Here is a 25,139-nt window from a genome sequence, read left to right on the forward strand (position 1 = left end):
CTTCTCAGTTTGGATAAAATGATCTTCAGTTTCTTCTGTTTCTATAACTCCAGTTATGATCAGATCCATATCCACACTAGCTCCCAATGGGCTCCCACTCTTTTTATCCATCCCCTTCCTCTTGCCTTTTCTACCCAGTAAGTGACTCCATCCCCCATCACCAGACACTCAAGCCACACTATTTGGGGTCCTTACAGATCCTATCTTTTTTCTTCTTGGAATAGCGACTGGGATTTCAAGTTGGCATTATTTCTTGAAGGTCCTTCCAAGCCATCTCCCTCTCAGTTCTACATTTACTACATTCACTCAACCCTCCTGGGCAGTCCTCTGCAAATGCCTCTTGGTTGATTCCCCTCCTTCTTATCCCTGGCAATTAAGCCTCCATACTGCGATCAGAAAAACTGCTTTAGAGAAAACTCCAATTACATCTTCCTTCTGCCTGAGACTCTTCAGTGAGTCAACCTATCACTCAAGACTGATCCCAGACACTTTAATGTGAGAAGTGTTGCTCATCTTCCCTGACCACAATCACCTTGTATTTTACCTATATGGAAAACCTCAGAGTTGGGATGATCTGTTTCTTTACATGACCACCTGATAGTTCCATAGTCCTCCTTGGAAGTTACTATTTCAACTGAACTTTCCATTCCATCAACTAGTAAACGTCATCAGACCATTTCTAGGAAATGGAAATGACCATTTCTAGAAAGGTCTTAGGGAAGATGCTGTTTAATTACTATTGTCTGTGTCTGTAGGGATTTGACCAAGAGGAATTGACCTAGAATAGAATGATCCATCGATTAAAAAAAAAAAGACTATTTGCCATAAAAGACATGGACCATGGCTTTTATAGTTGATCATATGACCATACATTGTCACTGTCAACTAGTCTGAATTGCCATAATCCCAATCTAGATGATGATTAATTGAGAACATGGAAAGAACCTTGGGTCTCCAAATGACTGCATGGAATCGAGATCCTCACAATGCACTAGATTGTGACATAGCAAAAGAAAATACTGTGCTAAGAAAAAAAATTCCTTGACCTCTACATATATTCTATTCAATGGAAATTCTAAAACAGTGGTTCTCAACCTTCCTAATGTTATGACCCTTAACACAGTTACTCATGTAATGGTGACCCCCAACCATAAAATTATTTTTGTTGCTACTTCTTAACTGTAATTTTGCTACCATTATGAATTGTAATGTAAAAATCTTATATATAGATTGTCTTAGGCAATCCTTATGAAAGGGTTGTTTGACCCCGAAGGGGTTGCAACTTACAGGTTGATAACCACTGTTCTAAAACAACAAAAACATGCCAATCAAAATTGATCAGTACTCATTATTTCAGATTCCAGGGAACTTAACAATTTTTCTTTACACTTGCCACATCTGACCTGGAGCAAGGTGCATACTTTCAGAGGAAAGGTCACATGTATGTGTGGTAAAGAGATCACTGGGACCAAAGGGAACCTCTTACTCTAGGTTCAGGATCCCTTGTTAGCATGCCCCATCATCACTGCTTCCCAACTTTTGTATTTGCTCAACAATGTCTGGCTTGAAGAAATATATCATTCTGGACACTCAGGCATGTCAACTGACTTCATCTGCTGCTGCTAGTGTTATGATTCTTGTGTTTCAGAAGTTTCCATGCTGTGATGAGTGGGGAAATCCAGATGTTCACCAGAAAAAGAAAGAGAATTTCCACCTTCGTCTTCCTGCATGTCTTTTTGTAAAACTGTGCTGCTTAAATTAGCCTCTCACACTTGACTGTCCTGTTGAAGTTGAGTCATACCAGAAGGTGGTGTGTTCTTATATCTTAGTCACCACCACCTGCTAGCAAAATTTTAAAGCCTTGATTACTCCATTTGTTTGAATGTAGTCTCATTAACTAATTATATTGAGAAAGGTCATTGAATCATTATTCTGCTCCCTGGAGCTAATCTTCTGACCATATTGAACAGCCAGTTGAGTGGGCTGTTTAGTCAATCATTTGAATGGACTATCTGTTGACTTTATGATGTCACAAAGTCAAACCACCATTTATTCTTATTGACTCCTCTGACAGCTTAAGAATGTGATAATGTTGAAAAAAATGGGCAAAATTACTTCTCAGTTTCCCTTATCTGTCTTTAGGTCCTCTGTCTCACTAGAAGCTAGGAGCTTCCTAAAGCTCTAAGTCTTCCTAGACATCAATTCCCTTCTATACTGTTCTCTACTGAAGAGTCAAAGGGTGGCAGTCTCCCTAACCATTCCATCATCTGCCACCAAAACCCTCTTCCATCTCTATAAAATGAAGTGTGGTGACATCACTTTTGCACACCCTTTATCCACTCCTGTTCTGTGCCTCACAATGCATCACACTTGGGCTTTGGTCTACCCTCTGTGCTACAGCACTATTAGGGAGACTTTTGTTGCTAAATTCTGTCATATTGTGTTTACCTTCACTCATCTCAGCTTCTGCTTTTCACTGTGAAAATAAATCAGATCATAGGTGTATTAGTTATCTTTCTGTTGCTGTGATAAAATACAAGAAATTCCATCATGACAGGGACATGGCAGCAGGCAGGGAAAGCATGGCAGCAGGCAAAAAGGTTGTCTGATCACGTTTTATCCATGCTGGGAAATCAGAGAGAAACAATAGGAGGAGGTGAAGTTGAAAAACCATCAAAGGGAGGCCCTAGTGATGTATTTCCTGTAGCAAGGCTCCATGTCCTTCCCAAACAGTGCCATAAGCTGACGATCAAGTATTCAAAGACATGAACCATATACACATACGGTATCTTTCGTGTGTGTGTGTGTGTGTGTGTGTGTGTGTATGTGTTTGTGTGTGTGTGTATGTTTGGGGTGGTGGCATTTCTCATTCAAAGCACTACAGCAGGCATTTACTGAAGGCTCCAGTGCTGTGGAAAATGAATGCATTTGAATGAAAGAAAGGAGATTACCCACTTTGCTCTCTCAGTCATTCCTTACCTTCTACAAAGCACACACATTCCAACAGGATTGGTGGGGAAGGTGTATTTTGGCCTAAAAGAGGAGCCTTAAAGGTATAAGCATTTTTGTCTCTCGAGCAGGCTGAAGGACTTGACAGGTAGAAGAGATTGCTGGTAAGGTAAAGCTAGACCCAGCATGGCTGCCATGTTAGGAATCCCCATGGCTATCCTGGAGGCTCACAGCTGTGTACAGATGCTAGGGTTCCAAACACATGTCATCAAGGAGGTAACATCTGCAAAAGCAACTGCAGGGCCCAGGCCCTAGAAGAGAGTTTCATACATTTGAGGTTCTGACTGTTTACTATCTTGTCACAAATTCCTAGGGGAGATAGCTTCATTCTTGAAAACATTCTTCATCTATCAACTTCTCAGCTAGTACACAAGTGAAGAACCCACCATCCAAATGTGGCTACTGACTGTAGACCTCTAGAAACCCAGAGTGGTCCAGGCTCCATGGTAACTGGGGCTGATGATCCACTGGAACTGTGGAGAGATGCTTCCTTCATGTGGCCCTTGGTTGATTCTCATTTTCTCTTGTCTGGTCTCTGGGAGACACAGAGAACAGTAGATCCACAGTCGCTTCATTTCCTAGGAGACGGTCCCAACTGCAGTCCATTGGCTGAAAGATGTATCTTCCCTGTTAAGCTTCCTTTGTCAGAAAAACGCCCGTGTTCTACAAGTTACTAAGCCAAACACCCAGTGTTTTCTCGTTGTGATGAGAAGCAGATATCCTGTTAAAAGGGATATATTACTTGGTTATATTTCGTTTGAGACTTTTAAAATTTTCTGGTACTAAATATCCTCTGGCTGGGTACTGCCTTTGTTCCTGTAGACTTATGTTTTAGAAACTCTAGCTTTTTAGCATTGAGCACTGAATTTCTGAGGCCAGTGGAGCACACAAGAGGTATATATGTCTATTTATGGTGCATTCGATAGCACACATTTCAGTCTGTAGGGCTTTCCTTCTGCATGGGGGCATTGGTATTGCCCTAGATCAATGTTGGAAGAGATTTTATTCTGTGACTTGTACTGATCACCTTTTCTGTCAGCTCTTTTCTATCTTAGAAAAGATCTGCCACCAAAGCCTCTGCCAGCACTCTAATAGCTTCTTTCTTCTCTGCTGAGGTTCAGGCATGGACATCTATCTGCCTTAAGGCATCTCTTCTGTTTGAAGCTTTTAGACACACCTTCCTCCCAGCCTCACCAGAGCTCTTCCTCCACATATGGCCCCTCTCTAGGTGAATGGCACTGCCACACAGTAGAAAGCTACCATGAAATGTCATCTCATCTTTGGTCTCACATCCAACCAGTAACAAAAGTCATTTGACCCACACTTGATAGTTTTAAATGAGTCCTTCTTCCTTATCACTGAAACTCCAGGGCAGCTGTCTGAAATTGCCTGTCTATCATCTTTCCCAAGAAGTCCCTACTGCTCCCCACCTCCAGACTTACCCTTGGCCAACCCATTCCCCATTACCATTGCTAAAAATGGTCTTACTGAAAAGCAGAGATTCCAATCTCATCAGGTCATATGCCTGCTTAGAATTTATCCCTGGTTCTCTATTACCTTCCTGAGAAATCCCAAGCCCTTTAGCATGACCATGTAACCATAGAAACCTCTTGCTGGTTGTCTCTGACGTCCCAATCTCCTCATAAATCATGCTCTCAGTGTTCAAGTTCACACTTATCCTACACCCAGCAAGTGTAGCTTACACTCAACCACTTCACACACAGCTGTGGAGAACTGCAGGCCACTGGTAGAAGACTTGGTTCTCCTAGGTGGCACTCTTCACACAACATGGTGGTTATCTACCCTAAGACTGAACAATCCCATCCAGATAGAGAGAAGAAGAGGGAGAGGGAGGGGAGAGGGAAGGGAAAAGAGTGAGAGAAAGGGAGAGAGGGAAGGAGGAAATATAAGAACTTCCTTTTGAAGTCTCTACTCAGAAATCATGTGATATCATCGATCATGTTCTTTTCATTAGCTGATCGTGATTAAATACAATACACACACAGGGTGAGAGTCAGGGAAGGAGACGAGGGTCTCCTTTTAAAAAGAAGTACCAAAGGATTTCAGACATATTTTATAGCTACTGTCAAAGCTGGCAGTGAAGTCTAGATTTGTCCCACCTGTGATAGTTGTGGGAAATATTATAAAGAGTGGAGGACACACACTGCCCAGTGAGTCCCACTGCAGACCTCAAGTCACACAGCAGGAGAGCCATAGCTCCCTACTGAGAAGAGCCAGCACACTGTGCTGTTTAAATGATGCTAATTCTGGTCATGATCACCTGCTCAGCTCAGATACTGCCTAGCTATGCCAGCTTCAGTACTACACTAATCTCTATGCTGTGATTGCTCGTTGTTTTATGGACACACACACACACACACACACACACACACACACACACAGTGACAACTGCAGAGGGTTGCTTTGAAGAATAAATGAAAATGTATGTGTAAAGTTCTCAGCCCAAAGGTTGAGTGGTAAGCAATCAGTAAGTGTTACTTAATAATAATGCTTGTTGGTCTTCTCAGAGTACTGAGCCCTAGACCTCAGCTAGACAGAATAAACTAAATGACACTCCAAGTTTTCTCCCTGACTTTCAGTTCAAAGTGTCTTTGGGACAATGGGGACACCCATAGCCATTTCCTATGTGACATGCTAACTGTCAACTTGCCCGTGGTTCTGATGGATGGGGAGCTGACAGGCCTGCAGAGGGTAACCTTGATATCCACAGTGTGTGGCATCTGCCCCTTACTTTCCTGCATCTGCCTTTTGTTTTCCAGGTTAATTTCTTAATCTTCCTCAAGATTCTCAAGCTTCTCATTTCTAAGTTCAGAGCTCATCAGATGTGCTTCAGAGACTACAAATATAGGTGAGTAGCCAGAGGCCAGAGCTTGGCAACCTGAGGTTATCTTGACTCTCCTTGGTGTCACCCAAGTCTTGGAAAGGGAGGAACAATGTAGCCCTTATTATTTTCATTCTCGTGACCAAATACTGGACAAGAAGCAGCCTAATGAAAGACTTATGTTGGCTCCTGGTTTGAGAGAGTACAGTCCTTCACAGCCAGGAAGGTCCAACAGTGCAAGCAGCTCGCATCCTTGGTGGTGACTGCTTGGGGCTCTTCATCACGTCTCAGTAGATCAGGAAGCAGAGTTCTCCCAGGAATGAGCTCAACTACCCGTCTCTATATCCCTATGTCTGCCAAGTAGGCCACATGACTAAAATGGTTCTACAAGCTTCTAAAGGAACAGTACCAGCTGGAGAGCAAGTATTTAAACAGATGAGCCCATAGAAGACATTTCATCTTCAAAGCATAGCATACCGACTGTTATTATGTATTTGTCTCTTAAGGTGAGGTGATAGAGGAGGGCCCTTATGAAGAGGTGTTGGGGTGCATGTGAGCTTTTTGCCAGTGATTGAGCCCTTCTAACCTCATGACAATGATATAAGTGCTGAGTAGTCAAGGACATATCAATGCCCTGTTGGGAGACTGTGAAAACAAATGGCTGTCATAGTTACCTTTTTATTACTGTGATAAATCACTGTGACCAAGGTAACACGAAGAAGAAAGAGTTTATTGGGGGGCTTACAGTTTCAAAGACTTAAAGCTTATCATTATCATGGCAGGAAGCCTGGCAGCAGGCAGGCAGGCAGGCAGGCAGGCAGGCAGGAGGCAGGCAGGCAGGCAGGCAGGCAGGCAGGCAGGAGGCAGGCAGGCAGGCAGGCAGGCAGGCAGCATGGCATTGTAGCAGTAGCTGAGAGCTTGCCTTGTGATCTACAAGCATGAGGAAGGATGTAAGACACTGGGAATGGCATGGGCTTTGGAAACCTAAAAGCCTACCCCTAGTGACATACCTCCTCCACCAAGGCCACACCTCCTCCATCAAGGCCACACCTCCTCCAACAAGGCCATATCTCCTAATCCTTCCCAAACATTGCACCAGAAGAAGACCAAGTAGTCAGACAGATGAGCCTGGGGGGGGGGCATTCTCAGTTAAACCACCACCATGCTCTAGGAAGCTAGAAAGTCTTGTATGCAGGGCAGTTTGCGTCCCTTGTGGAATGATTTAAGGAAAGAAATGTTTAGAATCCATAGAACTACAGTTGTTACACAGTTCCCTTTCTTTTGTGACTCACCTTTGTGGTGTCTTACCTTTGGTTCCCTGTAGTGACAACAGTCTCCATTCAAAAGAAGTCACATGCCAGGCTTTTATTGAGATCAGTACTGCTGTAAAAATAATGACTGACTGACTGACTGACTGAGGAGTGAATGGCAGGCAAGGGCCTCTCCCTCCATTTCTAGTCGTTCTTCCAGGTGGCAGGTCAACTTTACTAGGGCTGGAAGGGAGCGTATGTGCGTTTGAATCTTAAAAAAGCTCTGAGTTCAGGATTTTAGTCCACACGGCAGACCATAAGCAGAGGGTGTCAGTGGAGACACTTCCAGCCATGTCACTCATTATTCCCAAGACTGACTTTGGTGATGAAAAGTTAGATCTCCCCCATTTACTAGGCAAACATTCACTGGAGGCTGCCAGTATACTTGAACATAAGGTGGGTGTGACCTGGGTCCCATACCATGCTTTAGCAGTGTGTGTGTAAGCAATGACTGTGACATTGATATGGAGCAGACAGGAGGGAGGGGGCTGGCCACACCCCAGCTCCCTCATTGACCTTAAATAAGCTTGGCCCCTGTGGCCTATTTTCTGGTGTGTGAAATGGGAGTGTTGTGACAGACCCATCTTCTATGAATTGTGGCAACTGAAGGACATTGACTATGGGCAGCCAATTTGATCAGATATGGAGGGTAGTGCTTGTTCTAGACCCAGACCCTAAGCTCATCTTCCCAAGATCTTCCAACAGATCTAGTAGAGTAAGCTTACCCTATTCAGGAAATTGTGTGTGTGTGTGTGTGTGTCTCTGTGTGTGTGTGTGTATGCAAATATATATAAATAATCTGGGAAAGTCAGGGCAGAGATCAGACCCAGAAACTCAAGGCAGGTATCTGGAGGCAAGAACTGAGGCAGAGGCCATGGAGAAAGGCTTCCCATTGGCTTATTCCTCATGGCTTGCTCTCTATTGTAGCATCCAGAATGACCATCTCAGCACCTCTCACAGTGAGTTGGTCCCTCCCACATCAATCATCAATCTAAAAAGAAAAAAAAGGAAAGAAAAAAATGATGCCTTTTCTGTGGGCCAATCTGGTAGCGTTATATTCTCAATTGAGGTTCCTTGGTCCTTCTTGGCCCATGGTGAATGAGCTTCTGTAGAGTCTCAGTGAGCGACATTGATCTAGGGAAGGGTAGGTTAAGACGCTGGGGGAAATCACGTGGCTGGGCAATGATCAAAGCTGAATGCTTTCAGGGAGGAGAAAGAATAATTGGCTGACATATGCAATCTGTCTGGAATCTGCCTTTTCCTCTTTCCACTCTTGTTCAGAGAAAGTGCTTAAAGAAAAAGAACTTTGGTAATGAGTCGTCCCAAAGGCTTCCCTGGGGGTGAGGCCTCCCCTTGGGTCATTAGTTAGACAGTTGTGTATTTTTGAAGTCTGTGGAAGTCAGAGGTAAGGGGAGAGTGTTCTTCTCTAAGTTCTCATGTGCTTCACAAGGTTTTCCACTCTTAACCAGACTCCCAAACCCAGAGATGGCCTGAGGAGTACTTGGTGGGCACTCTGTCAAAGCAGAGTAGTGACATTAATGGGTGACAAAGAACCCAGTCCCAGCCCCTAGCCCCAGCCACTTCAGGTGATCCATTTCTCCAGCTGGCTTCCACGGAATCAGGTGGGATACATTCTGAAAATGTCCTCCTTTCATGCTTTTCTCTGACAATTTGGTTGGCCATGTCTTTTCTACTGACTCACTTTTCCCCGAGAGAGCATGACCCAGTTGAGTGGCATGATCCTACCAGTTTGTAGAATGTGGGACTTATCCCTGAAGACACAGACATGCTCTCTCACTAAGCCCTCTGAGCTGAAGATACCTTGCAGAATCTGTGAGCTTGTTTGCCCATTTTTCTCTTGAGAGGCCATGCTGGTTGTCACCTCAGAGGACATCGCCATGCCTGCCCCTCAATGCCCTCTTTATGCACCCCACGTTAGTTTTTCATGAAAGCCCTCAGTGGGATAAAGAGAGGGACATGGGGTCGGTGCACGAGACATGAGGCTGCCTCCAGCTCTCAGATTTGGGGCGCTTTTAGAGTGCAATGCTTAAGCTCTGGTCCCTGTCCAGGAATCTATTTTAGGAAGGTTTAAATTAAACACATGTGGACTTCACCCAAGAGGCAAGTTTCTAGGAGCAAGAGAACACTCTGTCTTCTTAGCTTTCCACATGGGCCTCTGCCATTAGGTAAAAGAAACAGTAACTAGATCTACTATCTGAATTGGAGAGGGTAGGTTGAGGCAAGGATGAAGGGCACACACTCAGAGGCTAACTGACCCTCAGCCTCTTCCTGCTTCACCATTCTCAGTAGTTCCCAGCAGGGAGATAGATCTCTTCCCCTTTATTAATGGCTTTGCTCTCCATGTGATGTGTGTAGCCTGAGCTCATGGTGAATTTATAGAGAAGAATAATTTCTGCACACACCCATCCCATTATCTTTTCTGAGTTTGTGGTAAACAGCACAAGAGCCGAAAGCTTTTGCTTTAACTCATAGAGACCTTGGCTTGAGTCAGAAAATTGTATAGATTAGATGACTAATGAAATAAAAGCATGCGAATTTAGAAATTTTGTGTGTCCTGGGAACCTCCTCAAGGCAATGAAGACCCAGTGATTAAATGTGTACCGTTTGTGCTAGGTTTGATAACAGATGGACAGCCATGGGGGGATATTGCTGGATACACAAGGCATGGCCTGATGGTAATGAACTGGGAGATGTAGCAAGAACTGGGAGTCCAGGTTCTTCCTTCCCTGTGGTTTGGCATCTTCAATAATAAGGATGCTCCTTTCCTGTGGGAATAGGGAAGTCACCTTTCAAAGGAGGGTCTAGGGATATGCTTCAGGGAAAGCTCAGAAAATCCTTCTTAGGTTACATGAACTACTGCAGAAGAAGGAGTCGAACCCACAATGATCTTCCGGCTTCTGAAGTTTTATCAAATTCCTTCAGCTTATCCCACTTCACCCACCAAGTACCACATTTGAGTGCTATATCTAAACCCCATCAGCCACAGACCAGTCATATCCAAATGGATGGTAAACTGACAAGCATCATTGGAATTATAGCACATGCTATGCAAGGGTCTTATGTATCCCCTAGGAGTATGTGTATCGAAGGCTTGGCCTCTAGTCTGTGACCTCTTGGGGACAGGGTGTAGATCATTTAGGAGGTGGATCCTCATATAATAAAATTGGTCTCTGGGATGGGATATTTGGGGGCTGGCATCTTCCTCTTACTTTTTGCCTGCCAGCCATCATGAGGTGTGCAGCCTAGTGTTCCATGTGCTGTGGTATCTCACCCAGCCCTCTCTCTCCCTCAAGGAGGTCAAGGGAGCATGGATTAAGCCTGACCCCAAACAAGTCTCTGCTCCTTTGTTTGCCACATGTGTCTGTCACCATGATGAAACATAGCCATTTACAGGCAGGAATCCTTTTAAAATGACAATCACTGAGGCTGGTGGCACAGGACTGGAATCGTAGCTCTGAGGGAGGCTGAGGCAGAAGGATTGCAAGTCCAAGGCTAACCTGAGCTTCAGAGTATGGCTGAACAACTTCCTGAGACCCTTTATCAAAACCTCAAGTTTGGATGCCCAGCACATGTGTAAAAGATGAGCAGCTATGAGCCCAGTGCTGGAGAGGAAGAGACAGTAGGATGCGCAGGGGTTTCTAGCCACCTCTCTTGCTGAATCGGTGAGCTCCAGACTCGATGAGAGACTGTGTCTCAACATATTAGGTAGAAAGCAATTGAGGGAAACATTGGATGTGGACATTTGCAGGCACGCACACCCCACACCTCCACTCTCACTACCACCCTTGCTTCTCCACCCCCTGCATTATTTGCCTGATCCTTTTGAGGGCCCTGCCAGGTAGATGCTCTTCTCCTATAATCTTTCTATAAATGAAGAAACCAATGGACAAAGAGGTTGAAGAATTTGCCCAAGGTCACCCTGAGTGGTCGGTGATGTTTCTATTTGAACCCACACCCTCGTACTGTCCCTGTGTCCTACTGCCCTGGGTTTGAGCTTTCTACTCCTCGGTACCCGCTCATGTACCAAGCAGATGTTTAATAAATATTTGTTGAATCCTCAAAGGACTGCAACAAACTGTACCACTTAAATAAACAGTTGGCTACAGATGAGAAAGTAGCATACACATAGTCCATAAGAGTAAATGTCTGCGACTATTTATGGCATTCATCTGGGCTGAGACACAAATTGTACTTTTGTCTAAGGAGATGTTAGAAGGGCATGAGTAGTGGGGAGGTCCAGCCTTCATCTACCCAGAGAAGTGGGAATGACAGAAGTGACCCAATATGCCCTTAGAGATGTGATGTGCCACGTGGCATGTGGACAGGATAAAAATGGAAAACAGATAAAATCCAACACCATCTGGAATATATTTCTAGTCTGCTCCCAATGCTGGCTTCCTGGTGTTGACTGGTAGACTATGGCCATACTATCTGTGAATACTAGGGAAATGGAAGGAAGCCCTCTGTGATTTCCTTGATATCATTCTGTAGAACTAACATCATTCCACAGTTAACATGCACTTTCACGATCCATAATTGGGCCAGAGAGATGGCTCAGTGTTTAAGAGTGCATATTACAGTTGCAGAGAACCTGAGTTTGGTTCCTAGAACCCTTGTCAATATGGTTCACACCCATCTTCAGGTGGGGGATCAGATGCTGCTGGCCCCATGGTCACCTGCACTCACATGCAAACTCACACTCAGACACACCACACACACACACACACACACACACACACACACACTTTTTTTAAACCCTAAAAACCCATAATCGCCACGATATAGCCCAAGAAATCAATTGCTGGTGAGACATGGGCCTGCATGTAAGTATGTTGATGTGTGTTATTGCTCTAGATAATCCAGAATAAGAGTCACAAGTTCAGGCTCTTTTTTTTTTTTTTTTTTTTTTTGGTTTTTCGAGACAGGGTTTCTCTGTGTAGCCCTGGCTGTCCTGGCACTCACTTTGTAGACCAGGCTGGCCTCGAACTCAGAAATCCGCCTGCCTCTGCCTCCCGAGTGCTGGGATTAAAGGCGTGCACCACCACGCCCGGCAAGTTCAGGCTCTTGTCAGTGCAGAGCAAATAGCACAAAGAGTGCAGGCCATATGGAGGCTGGAGACCACAGGGTCCCTTAAACATTAGAGTCTAAAAGGAGAATCACCAGCTAGCCATAGTTGTTAAGCAGGAGTTTGCAGCCTTGGCATCTAGTTTGCTGTAGCTTCCAAAAGATTAAAATTCGAGCATCCTTGCTTACATCTTCTTACTAAAGATGTCTCTGACTGTAAAAATAACGCTGCGTCCTAAACAAAAGTAGTCTTCACGGCAAACCCCAACCCGTGCTTGTCATTTTGCAACCTTTGTGCCGAAGGGATCTTAAAAACATTCCTGCATTTTCAAACCATCGAAATAATCCTTAAGGGCAGGGCTTGGTGGTAGGAGCCATGTGCTCAGCACACCTGAAGCTCTGGTCTCAATCCTCAGCAATCAAAAAAAGGAGAAGAAAAAAAAAAGTCTCTCTGGAAATACTCTTTTCTAAGTGACGCCCATGTGGGTGTGTGCAGAGCGGGGGTGGGGGGTGGGGTGGGGGGGTGGGGACAGAAGTGGATCTGAGCTCTTTTTAGGAGAAGCACAGAACCAGGGTCTGTCACTCACCTCCCGAGTCGTAGGTTCCCCTGACTGTCAAGTCTCTGGGGACGTCCAGCCCACGTGGTCAGGTAGAGTACCTTTTGAGTGATGGCTATAAAGAAGCAAAATGTTTTGCTGCTTGGGTGGCCATGCATTTGAATGGGTTTCATAGACACAGAACAGAGTTTAGCCTTTTGGAAAAATGACACTAGCTTTCTGTAGCTTTACTCTTCTCTCTCTCTCTCTCTCTCTCTCTCTCTCTCTCTCTCTCTCTCTCTCTGTGTGTGTGTGTGTGTGTGTGTGTGTGTTGGGGGTGGGCTTCCTCCTACTCTGACTCTTTAAGTACTTGGGTTAAAAACACATTACAATTAAGCTCTGTTTTTTTCCCCCAGTGTGGATTAGACACCAGTTTAGTTTGTTTTCCCTGAACATGAGTCACCTTTGCTAATTCTGTTAGCGTCAAATCAAGAAGCAGATCAGTGGTAAAGTGAGGCCCTTCTCAGCCTCCACCACTCCCCAGAGTCCACTGTGGAGTTCTGTAAAACGTCACACTCTCAGGGGACAGCCTCTCTAAGTTTGGCCTCAGGGTGTCCACACTGAGACCTAGAAAGATGTCCCTTAATAAAGGACACGGGAGACCAATTCCAGAACCCACCTGAGGTGCTGACATCCTTTCATTATACTTTATTTTTTAAGTTTTATTTTTACGTGCATACATCTATGTGGGTGCATGTCAGATGTGTGCAGGTATCCATGGAAACTGGAAGAAGGCATTAGTTTCCCTGGCGCTGGAGTTACAGGTGACTGCGAGCTACTTGATGTGGATGCTGGGACCTGGGTCCCCTGGAAGAAGAGCAAGCATTCTTAACTGCTGATCTATCTCTTCTCCATGACTATATACTTTACATCCTCTCTGGATTATATCTAGTCCACGAAGCAGTGTGAATGCTGTGTAAATAGTTGCAGTGTTGTAATGTCTAGAGATAAACGATAAATCTGTGTAAGTTCAATATGGGCGAAATTGAAGAAATCATGTCAGTCAATCTACAGTTGGTTGGATCTTTCAGTGCAGACCCTACACATTCTGAAGACCCACTGTATATTTCTTCAAGGCCTTGAAAGGAATTTCAATGGCCAGCCGTGCTTGGGATTCACCAGTTTGGAGCAATTGGTCCCCAGCTGTGTACTTTGCTCGTGGGTGGTACAAAGGAATGTTTGTCTTTTTGTGTGTGTGTGGACTGTAAACAACCGCCAACCTCCACACTGTGTACTCTAGTGTGCTTTACGAGGAGGATCAGTTTTCCATTTCCTGTGGCTCTTGCTGTCTGCCACAGGACTGAGGGACAGCAGAGGGCAGGCCCCACGTCCAGGCTGGGGATAACCCACTGGTGTCTCTGTGGCCCTGGGCAACTCATTTTCTTCCTTGTCTGAGGTTGATGTTGGAAGTGCTGAGTTTCTGGGGAGAGGAAGCAGTATCAGGACCTGCAAGCCAAGTACTCGAAAACTTGTCAAACTTGGGTGGTACCTAAGGGTGGCAGCTGCTCGCATAGACGGGTATTATCCATCAAACACATCAATATCTGTAGGCGTGATATCCTACTGGGGATGGTTCCTTCATTCATTCCATAAATGCTCCCTGAGTATTTGTTACATACAGGGATACAAGAATAACTAAGATCACAAAAGACAAACTATCTGTTCACCAAGAGTGGGAGATTTGCCCTACAGATGCACACAGGCAGCAGGACGTGTTGCATAGTCCCAGCGAGGCCCTCATGACTGATACTTGGTATTATTTGCAGACTGGCAAAATCAACACTGCTCCTCATTCTTTTGATGGGGGTTCATGAGTTCCTCTTCACTTTCTTCACCGACGACCAAGTTCAAGGATTTTCAAGACTTATTCGTCTCTTCATCCAGTTGACCCTGAGCTCCTTCCATGTAAGTAGTCTGACTCATGCTTTGGCTCAGAGAAGAAAGACACACAGGATCCAAACAGAGAATTGAGCAGAGCTGGGGACCAACACACTCTTCTAGTATCAGCGGGCTCTATTGGTGAGGCTCTGTGACATTCAAGGGTGTACAGATGGGGAAGTGTTGTCTAGATCCTGCCGGCATGATTCAGTGACGCAGAAGAGAAAATCGGTCTTGTTCCTGGACTGTAGTAGGTGGTGTGACTCATGACCATATTAACTGTGGGTGTCACCTTGAAGCCTTTTATTTAGGGCCTATTTTTGGCTGTGTTATCTGCAGAGCACCATACAAAGAGGACCATGACCATGCATCCTGTGGCATGTATACACTGCACACAATACTACTAGGGTAGGGAGAAGAGAGTCCAGATTAAGAGGCTCTTAATCCAAACAGATGTGTGTGAACCAAAACTAGAAACAGCAGTTTTGGTGGCCTCGATGCTTTGTTTAACCACTGCTAACATTCTATGAAGCTTAGTGTGACCTTCAACCATGACATTGGTTGGAGTTAGACATCTAGATAGGACATGGGGTTGGAGGTAGCTAAGCTTTGACGTGATGAAGTCTGCTGGGGCCCTGTGGCTTCTTCACACACTCACAACAGCCTGAGCTGGGGCTAGCTTCATTTGATTCGACTTCCTAGGACCTCTGTCTTGTTCTTTTTTTCTGCACTATCAACTGTTTCTTTCTTCCATTTGGTCTGAGGGTCTCTGGCTTTCCACACATTCTTTCCTTGTTATCTCTCCACAAAGTGACTGCTTTATAGATGGCAGGTCAGGGCTCCCAAGAGCATGGAAAAGGGGGCTGCTGGCATTTTAATGCTGAGGTCTGGAGCTGGCATCGTGATGACTTCACTGCATTCTGCAGTTTAAAGCAAGCCTAGAGTGCTCTGGCCTAAAGTGAAGGAGGGTGAGACTGAGGAGGGGTATGGATGTAGAGAGGCGTGGCTCAGGGGCAAAGGCCAGTAAAGGAACAGACCTCAGGCAATAGTATAGGCATGGCCAAAGTCTCCATTCAGTAGTAGTCTTAGAATTAATCAACTTAGTTGGGCAGTGGAGGTACATGCCTTAATCCAAGCACTCTGGAGGCAGAGGCAGGTGGATCTTTATGTGTTTGGGGTCCAGCCTGGCTTACATCTCCAGGGTGAGTCCTAAGACAGCCAAGGCAACAGAAAGAAACCCTGGCTCAAAACAAAAACAACAAAACAAACAAACAAACAAACAAAACTAACAAGAAACCAACTAAACAGAAAACAACCAACCAACCAACCAAACCAAACCAAACCAAAAGCCAAACCAAACCAAACAGAAACAAGACCACCTCCACCCCAAACCAAACCAACCAAACCAAAAAAGAATTAACCAATTTCAACTTCAAATTAACCACTTGATGTTGACATCAAATGGGGCTTCTGGAATGGAGAAGAAAGAACTTGGTGAAATTTCCCTCCCAGAAAGCCTCAAGCACTGGGAAGTATCTCAGTTATTAGAGAGCTGGCTCAGTATGTGTAATGTCTTGGGTTTGACCCACAGTACCACACCATTGTGTAACCTTGAGTGTAACCTTCAGTAAATATTCCCAGCAGCCAGAAAGTAGGGCAGGGTATCAGAACTTCAAGGTCATTCTCCATTACATAGTGAGTTAGAGGCCAGCCTGGGCTATATGCTATGGTACCTCAAAAAATACAGAAATGTCTCCTAGTAACATCAGAAGCTACATCTGTAAAATCTTACCAGTGTGACTGCCTTAACATGATCTGAACAAGGATAAGAACAAGAACAAGAACAAGAACAAGAACAACAACAACAACAACAACAACAACAACAAGAACAACAACAACAACAACAGAAATGCTACATGGACAGAGGAAAGCCCAGAAGGCCTCAACCCTCCCTACTCAAAGAACTACAGGCAATTAAAGAATGCCCAGAGTAGGAGAGGGAGTGAGTCTTCCCCAGGGAAGGGCTCACCAACTGGTTATTCACTATCTAATGGCCATCCCTAAAGATATAAATATGAATAATATTATACTGACTGAGCAGGTTGTATTTAGTAACACACACATACATGAATATAATGACAATTAATGAAAAAAAGGAACTATTATTTTGGAAGAGAGCAAAGAGGGGTATGTGAGAGGGCTTGGAGAGAGGGAAATGGAAGGGAGAAATGGTGTAATTCTATTATCATCTCAAAAGAGAAAGACAAGCCTCACCAAACGAGCAAAAATATAACTTCAGTGTAAAGTAAGCCACCATGCTGGCCTAGAGAGAAGGGGGCAGGAACTGAACTTGATGGAACTGGACAGGAAAGCTGTCAGTCTTAAGTATCTTAGGACACTAGAAATTTACCAAGACAAGGGTCGGTTTCAGAAAGATTACCGAAGCAGAAGAGGGCCAGTGGGAGTCTACTACTGTTTCAGTGAGCATTTTAATCACTGTGTCCTGCCCATCAGTGAGGAGCTCCCGGTGAGAGTTAGCCACTTTTCAGCAGGAGGCCCGTGTGATCTAGAGCAGGAAACTCCATGGGCCTGGGTGGCCATTTTTTTCCAAAGGAGCAGGGGAGACCAATCACAGTCATAGGTAGGGCAGACCTATTCAGAGCTAAAAATAGATTTGGTGGGTTAGCCAGAAGATGAGAGGCAGAGGCTGTTGTGAGGGGCTATCCTCTGTCTCTCAGAAAGACTAAGGTTGTACACATGCCCAAGTTTTCAGACATTCTCAGGACTTGGAAAGAAAGGCTGTGGGATCCCTCTTCACGGGCTGAACCTGGAATGTATTCTCCAGGGACACACAGGATTGATGGCAAAGTATATGGGGACCTTACACCACGAGGTGGTTAAACATGATTTCTGACCAGTCACTGGCTCCCTGTTCAGCTAATATAAACAGGGGCAGGACACTTGACTTATAGGTAAGGATCCAATTTTTCTAAGAGGTTAAAAAAGATGATGATGATGTGTGTATACGTGCCTACATGAGTCTATGTACGCACCATGTGTGCAGGTGTCTAAGAGGCCAGAAGGCACGAGATACCCTGCAACTGGAGTTACAGGCAGTTGTGCATTTCGTGGTGGAAGTGCCAGGAACTGAACCCAAATCTTCTGCAAGAGCAGTAGGCATACTTAACCACTTAAGCCATCATCTCTCCAGCCCAAGAACCTACATTTTAAAAATGAGCGCAGATGCCAGTGGCTGTAAATGTAGGGAGATGGATATCATGGAAGTAATAAAGTTACTAAACCAAAAGTCAGACCACTCAGTGATGAGGAGGGGAGTAAGATAACAAAGTATCTAAAACCCTATGGAGGGCCATGGCTCACACTGGTAATCTTAGCTCTCCACAGGCCGAAGGAGAAGTGTTAGGAGTTTTGGGCTAGCCTGCTCTATACAGGGTTTCCCAGGCTAGCCTGAGGTACAGGGCAATACCTTGTTTGATCTATGCTTCTTGGAAAAGAAACATACAGAGACAACAACAGTATTAGTTTGGGGATCTAAAGTTAGGAGACAAAGAAACAGGAATGTGTGACCTGTACTGAGGGAAAAAAAAGACATCAATGCCAATTCTCCGAAAAGTATGATGGAGATTTCCACAGAACAGTGCCCTCTCAGAACTAAGGTGGCAGAAGAAGGAAAGAGTGAACATGAAGACAGGTCTGTGGAGATGAGCTTATCGGCTTAACAGAGAGAAAACAGTAAAGAAATGACAGAGCTTCGATAACCCATGTGGTGCCCTGGGGAAGCAATATGTGTGCATAGGGAGTCCTGAGAAAGCCGAGACAAGAAGTGGGAGGGAAAATGTGCAGAAGCGATGCTGGGAAACTTCCCAGACTGGATGAAACATTGAATCCATGTGCACAATGGGCTGGAAGCAGCACCAAACAAGGGTTATTCACATCCCGAGACCCTGAAGTCAAAACGCTGAGGTACAAGGCCTAACTCCATGGTCATAAGCCGGCAATCCTAACACTTAAGTGGCTGAGGCAGGAGGATCACAGACTCAGGGCCAGCCTGAGTAGGAGAGCAAGATCTTATCTCACAAACAAGACACACTCTTTAATATGGCAAAAGACTAGAGGCTCTTTACACAACTGTGCCAGCCAGCTGAGCTGGAAGGCAGAGGTGTGGCAGAGCATGAGGAGGGCTAAGAACAAGATGTCAATTAATAGCTCTAGTGCTTGCGAAACTGTCCCAGGATGAAGGTAACATATGTTCTCTGGTAGATAAAGACTGAGCAAATTTGCTGACAGTCCCACAAGTGGTTTCAAAGGAAATCCTTCAGTCTGGAGGGGAAAAAAGACAATGTACAGTAACTCAAATTCACAAGAAGTTAAAACGCTGCCAAATATAGGTATATATAAATAGGAGAGACAACATAGTACATTGATTTTTTTCTTTTTTCTTTTTTTTTAATTTTTAATATTTTTATTACATATTTTCATCAATTACATTTCCAATGCTATCCCAAAAGTCCCCCATAGCGCCCCCCACTTCCCTACCCACCCATTCCCATTCTTTTGGCCCTGGCATTCCCCTATATTGGGGCATATAAAGTTTGCAAGTCCAAAGGGCCTCTCTTTCCATTGATGGCCGACTAGGCCATCTTTCAATACATATGCAGCTAGAGACAAGAGCTCCAGGGTTCTGGTTAGTACATCATGTTGTTCCAACAATAGGGTTGCAGATCCCTTTAGCTCCTTGGGTACTTTCTCTAGCTACTCCATTGGGAGCCCTGTGATACATCCAATAGCTGACTGTGAACATCCACTCCTGTGTTTGCTAGGCCCCGGCATCGTCTCACAAGAGACAGCTATATTTGGGTCCTTTCAGCAAAATCTTGCTAGTGTATGCAATGGTGTCAGCGTTTAGAAGCTGATTATGGGATGGATCCCTGGATACGGCAGTCTTTAAATGGTCCATCCTTTCATCACAGCTACGAACTTTGTCTCTGTAACTCCTTCCCTGGGTGTTTTGTTCCCAATTCTAAGAAGGGGCACAGGGTCCACACTTTGGTCTTCATTCTTCTTGAGTTTCATGCGTTTAGCAAATTGTATCTTATATCTTGGGTATCCTAAGTTTTGGGCTAATATCCACTTATCAGTGAATACATATTGTGTGAGTTCTTTTGTGATTGTGTTACTTCACTCAAGATGATGCCCTCCAGGTCCATCCATTTGGCTAGGAATTTCATAAATTCATTCTTTTTAATAGCTGAGTAGTACTCCATTGTGTAAATGTACCATAATTTCTGTATCCATTCCTCTGTTGAGGGACATCTGGGTTCTTTCCAGCTTCTGGCTATTATAAATAGGGCTGCTATGAACATAGTGGAGCATGTGTCCTTTTTACCGGTTGGGACATCTTCTGGATATATGCCCAGGAGAGGTATTGCTGGATCCTCCGGTAGTACTATGTCCAATTTTCTGAGGAACCGCCAAACTGATTTCCAGAGTGGTTGTACAAGCTTGCAATCCCACCAACAATGGAGGAGTGTTCCTCTTTCTCCACATCCTCGCCAGCATCTGCTGTCACCTGAATTTTTGATCTTAGCCATTCTGACTGGTGTGAGGTGGAATCTCAGGGTTGTTTTGATTTGCATTTCCCTGATGATTAAGGATGTTGAACATTTTTTCAGGTGCTTCTCTGCCATTCGGTATTCTTCAGGTGAGAATTCTTTGTTCAGTTCTGAGCCCCATTTTTTAATGGGGTTATTTGACTTTCTGGAGTCCACCTTCTTGAGTTCTTTATATATATTGGATATTAGTCCCTTATCTGATTTAGGATAGGTGAAGATCCTTTCCCAATCTGTTGGTGGTTTTTTTGTCTTATTGATGGTGTCTTTAGCCTTGCAGAAGCTTTGCAGTTTCATGAGGTCCCACTTGTCAATTCTCGATCTTACAGCACAAGCCATTACTGTTCTATTCAGGAATTTTTCCCCTGTGCCCATATCTTCAAGGCTTTTCCCCACTTTCTCCTCTATAAGTTTCAGTGTCTCTGGTTTTATGTGTAGTTCCTTGATCCACTTAGACTTGACCTTAGTACAAGGAGATAGGAATGGATCAATTCGCATTCTTCTACATGTTAACAACCAGTTGTGCCAGCACCATTTGTTGAAAATGCTGTCTTTCTTCCACTGGATGTTTTTAGCTCCCTTGTCGAAGATCAAGTGACCGTAGGTGTGTGGGTTCATTTCTGGGTCTTCAATTCTATTCCATTGGTCTATTTGTCTGTCACTATACCAGTACCATGCAGTTTTTATCACAATTGCTCTGTAGTAGAGCTTTAGGTCCGGCATGGTGATTCCACCAGAGGTTCTTTTATCCTTGAGAAGAGTTTTTGCTATCCTAGGTTTTTTGTTATTCCAGATGAATTTGCAGATTGCACTTTCTAATTCGTTGAAGAATTCATTTGGAATTTTGATGGGGATTGCATTGAATCTGTAGATTGCTTTTGGCAAGATAGCCATTTTTACAATGTTGATCCTGCCAATCCATGAGCATGGAAGATCTTTCCATCTTCTGAGATCTTCTATAATTTCTTTCTTCAGAGACTTGAAGTTTTTATTATACAGATCTTTCACTTCCTTAGTTAGAGTCACGCCAAGATATTTTATATTATTTGTGACTATTGAGAAGGGTGTTGTTTCCCTAATTTCTTTCTCAGCCTGTTTATTCTTTGTGTAGAGAAAGGCCATTGATTTGTTTGAGTTAATTTTATATCCAGCTACTTCACCGAAGCTGTTTATCAGGCTTAGGAGTTCTATGGTGGAATTTTTAGGGTCACTTATATATACTATCATATCATCTGCAAAAAGTGATATTTTGACTTCATCTTTTCCAATATGTATCCCTTTGATCTCCTTTTGTTGTCGAATTGCTCTGGCTAGGACTTCAAGTACAATGTTGAATAGGTATGGAGAAAGTGGACAGCCTTGTCTAGTCCCTGATTTTAGAGGGATTGCTTCAAGCTTCTCACCGTTTACTTTGATGTTGGCTACTGGTTTGCTGTAGATTGCTTTTATCATGTTTAGGTATGGGCCTTGAATTCCTGATCTTTCCAAGACTTTTATCATGAATGGGTGTTGGATCTTGTCAAATGCTTTTTCCGCATCTAACGAGATGACCATGTGGTTTTTGTCTTTGAGTTTGTTTATATACTGGATTACGTTGATGGATTTCCGTATATTGAACCATCCCTGCATCCCTGGGATGAAACCTACTTGGTCAGGATGGATGATTGTTTTGATGTGTTCTTGGATTCGGTTAGCAAGAACTTTATTGAGGATTTTTGCATCAATATTCATAAGGGATATTGGTCTGAAGTTTTCTATCTTTGTTGGGTCTTTTTGTGGTTTAGGTATCAGAGTAATTGTGGCTTCATAGAATGAGTTGGGTAGAGTACCTTCTGTTTCTATTTTGTGGAATAGTTTGTGAAGAACTGGGATTAGATCTTCTTTGAAGGTCTGATAGAACTCTGCACTAAACCCATCTGGTCCTGGGCTTTTTTTAGTTGGGAGACTATTAATGACTGCTTCTATTTCTTTGGGGGATATAGGGCTGTTTAGATCATTAACCTGATCTTGATTCAACTTTGGTACCTGGTATCTGTCTAGGAACTTCTCCATTTCATCCAGGTTCTCCAGTTTTGTTGAGTATAGCCTTTGGTAGAAGGATCTGATGGTGTTTTGGATGTCTTCAGGATCTGTTGTTATGTCTCCTTTTTCATTTCTGATTTTGTTAATTAGGATGCTTTCCCTGTGCCCTCTAGTGAGTCTGGCTAAGGGTTTATCTATCGTGTTGATTTTCTCAAAGAACCAGCTCCTTGATTGGTTGATTCTTTGAATAGTTTTTCTTGTTTCCACTTGGTTGAATTCACCCCTGAGTTTGATTATTTCCTGCCGTCTACTCCTCTTGGGTGAATTTGCTTCCTTTTGTTCTAGTGCTTTTAGTTATGTTGTCAAGCTGCTAATGTGTGCTCTCTCTAGTTTCCTTTTGGAGGCACTCAGAGCTATGAGTTTTCCTCTTAGAAATGCTTTCATTGCGTCCCATAAGTTTGGGTATGTTGTGGCTTCATTTTCATTGAACTCTAAAAAGTCCTTAATTTCTTTCTTTATTCCTTCCTTGACCAAGGTATCATTGAGAAGAGTGTTGTTCAGTTTCCACGTGAAGGTTGGCTTTCTATTATTTATTTTGTTATTGAAGATCAGCCTTAGTCCATGGTGATCTGATAGGATGCATGGGACAATTTCAATATTTTTGTATCTGTTGAGGCCTGTTTTGTGACCAATTATGTGGTCAATTTTGGAGAAGGTACCATGAGGTGCTGAGAAGAAGGTATATCCTTTTGTTTTAGGATAGAATGTTCTGTAGATATCTGCCAGATCCATTTGATTCATAATTTCTCTTAGTTTCTCTGTGTCCCTGTTTAGTTTCTGTTTCCATGATCTGTCCATTGGTGAAAGTGGTGTGTTGAAGTCTCCCACTATTATTGTATGAGGTGCAATGTGTGCTTTGAGGTTTACTAAAGTTTCTTTAATGAATGTGGCTGCCTTTGTATTTGGAGCATAGATATTCAGGATTGATAGTTCCTCTTGGAGGATTTTACCTTTGATGAGTATGAAGTGTCCCTCCCTGTCTTTTTTAATGACTTTGGGTTGGAAGTCAATCTTATCAGATATTAGAATGGCTACTCCAGCTTGTTTCTTCATACCATTTGCTTGGAAAATTGTTTTCCAGCCTTTCATTCTGAGGTAGTGTCTATCTTTTTCTCTGAGATGAGTTTCCTGTAAGCAGCAAAATGTTGGGTCTTGTTTGTGTAGCCAGTTTGTTAGTCTATGTCTTTTTATCGGGGAGTTGAGTCCATTGATATTAAGAGATATTAAGGAAAAGTAATTGTTGTTTCCTGTTATTTTTGTTGTTAAAGTTGGCATTCTGTTCTTGTGGCTGTCTTCTTTTAGGTTTGTTGAGGGATTACCTTCTTGTTGTTTCTAGGGCGTGGTTCCTGTCCTTGTATTGTTTTTTTTCTGTTATTATCCTTTGAAGGGCTGGATTCGTGGAGAGATAATGTGTGAATTTGGTTTTGTCGTGGAATACTTTGGTTTCTCCATCTATGTTAATTGAGAGTTTGGCTGGGTATAGTAGCCTGGGCTGGAATTTGTGTTCTTTTAGTGTCTGTATAACATCCGTCCAGGATCTTCTGGCTTTCATTGTCTCTGGTGAAAAATCTGGTGTAATTCTGATAGGCTTGCCTTTATATGTTACTTGGCCTTTTTCTCTTACTGCTTTTAGTATTCTATCTTTATTTAGAGCATTTGTTGCTCTGATTATTATGTGTCGGGAGGTATTTCTTTTCTGGTCCAGTCTATTTGGAGTTCTGTAGGCTTCTTGTATGTTCATGGGCATCTCTTTCTTTAGATTTGGGAAGTTTTCTTCTATAATTTTGTTGAAGATGTTTGCTGGTCCTTTGAGTTGAAAATCTTCATTCTCATCCACTCCTATTATCCGTAGGTTTGGTCTTCTCATTGTGTCCTGTATTTCTTGGATGTTTTCAGTTAGGATCTTTTTGCATTTTACATTTTCCTTGATTGTTGTGCCGATGTTCTCTATGGAATCTTCTGCACCTGAGATTCTCTCTTCCATCTCTTGTATTCTGTTGCTGATGCTCGTATCTATGGTTCCAGATTTCTTTCTTAGGGTTTCTATCTCCAGTGTTGCCTCATTTTGGGTTTTCTTTATTGTGTCTACTTCCCTTTTTAGGTCTAGGATGGTTTTGTTCATTTCCATCATCTGTTTGGATGTGTTTTCCTGTTTTTCTTTAAGGACTTCTACCTGTTTGATTAGGTTATCCTGTTTTTCTTTAAGGATTTGTAACTCTTTAGCAGTGTTCTCCTGCAATTCTTTAAGGGATTTTTGTGCTTTCTCTTTACTGTCTTCTACCTGTTTACCAGTGTTCCTTTGTATTTCTTTAAGTGTGTTATTAAAGTCCTTCTTGAAGTCCTCTACCATCATCAGGAGATATGCTTTTAGATCCGTGTCTAGCTTTTTCGGTGTGTTAGGGTGCCCTGGACTTGGCGAAGTGGGAGTGCTGGGTTCTGATGATGGTGAGTGGTCTTGGTTTCTGTTAGTAAGATTATTACGTTTACCTTTCGCCATCTGGTAATCTCTGGGGTTAGTTGTTGTCGTTGTCTCTGTTTAAAGATTGGAGCAGAAGCTGTGTTCCACTCACCAGCAGTCTCAAAATCCTGTGGCGGGGGTCGTGGGTAGCTGGCGGTACCCCGGTGCTGGTCCAGCTGGAAGAGGCCTGTGGTCCTACTCAGGCCGGTTTTCTGCTTCCCTAACTAATGCAGTCTCTGGTCCCGCGCG

At 43.6% G+C, this 25,139-nt stretch overlaps 1 protein-coding gene across 1 annotated transcript in view; it reads left to right on the forward strand.

Annotated features, from left to right (window-relative positions):
• The window catches only part of Glp2r (glucagon like peptide 2 receptor), an 86,426-nt gene that overhangs the window by 47,237 nt on the left and 14,050 nt on the right, over positions 1–25,139 (forward strand). The window contains exons 10-11 of the mRNA XM_021178184.3: positions 5,790–5,878; positions 14,609–14,747. Of these exons, the coding sequence (XP_021033843.3) occupies positions 5,790–5,878; positions 14,609–14,747 (228 nt within the window). The remainder of the gene's footprint in view (positions 1–5,789; positions 5,879–14,608; positions 14,748–25,139) is intronic.

The sequence above is a fragment of the Mus caroli genome, unplaced genomic scaffold, assembly GCF_978045245.1.
Source record: "Mus caroli unplaced genomic scaffold, Mus_caroli_1 scaffold_13, whole genome shotgun sequence".
NCBI lineage: Eukaryota > Metazoa > Chordata > Mammalia > Rodentia > Muridae > Mus > Mus caroli.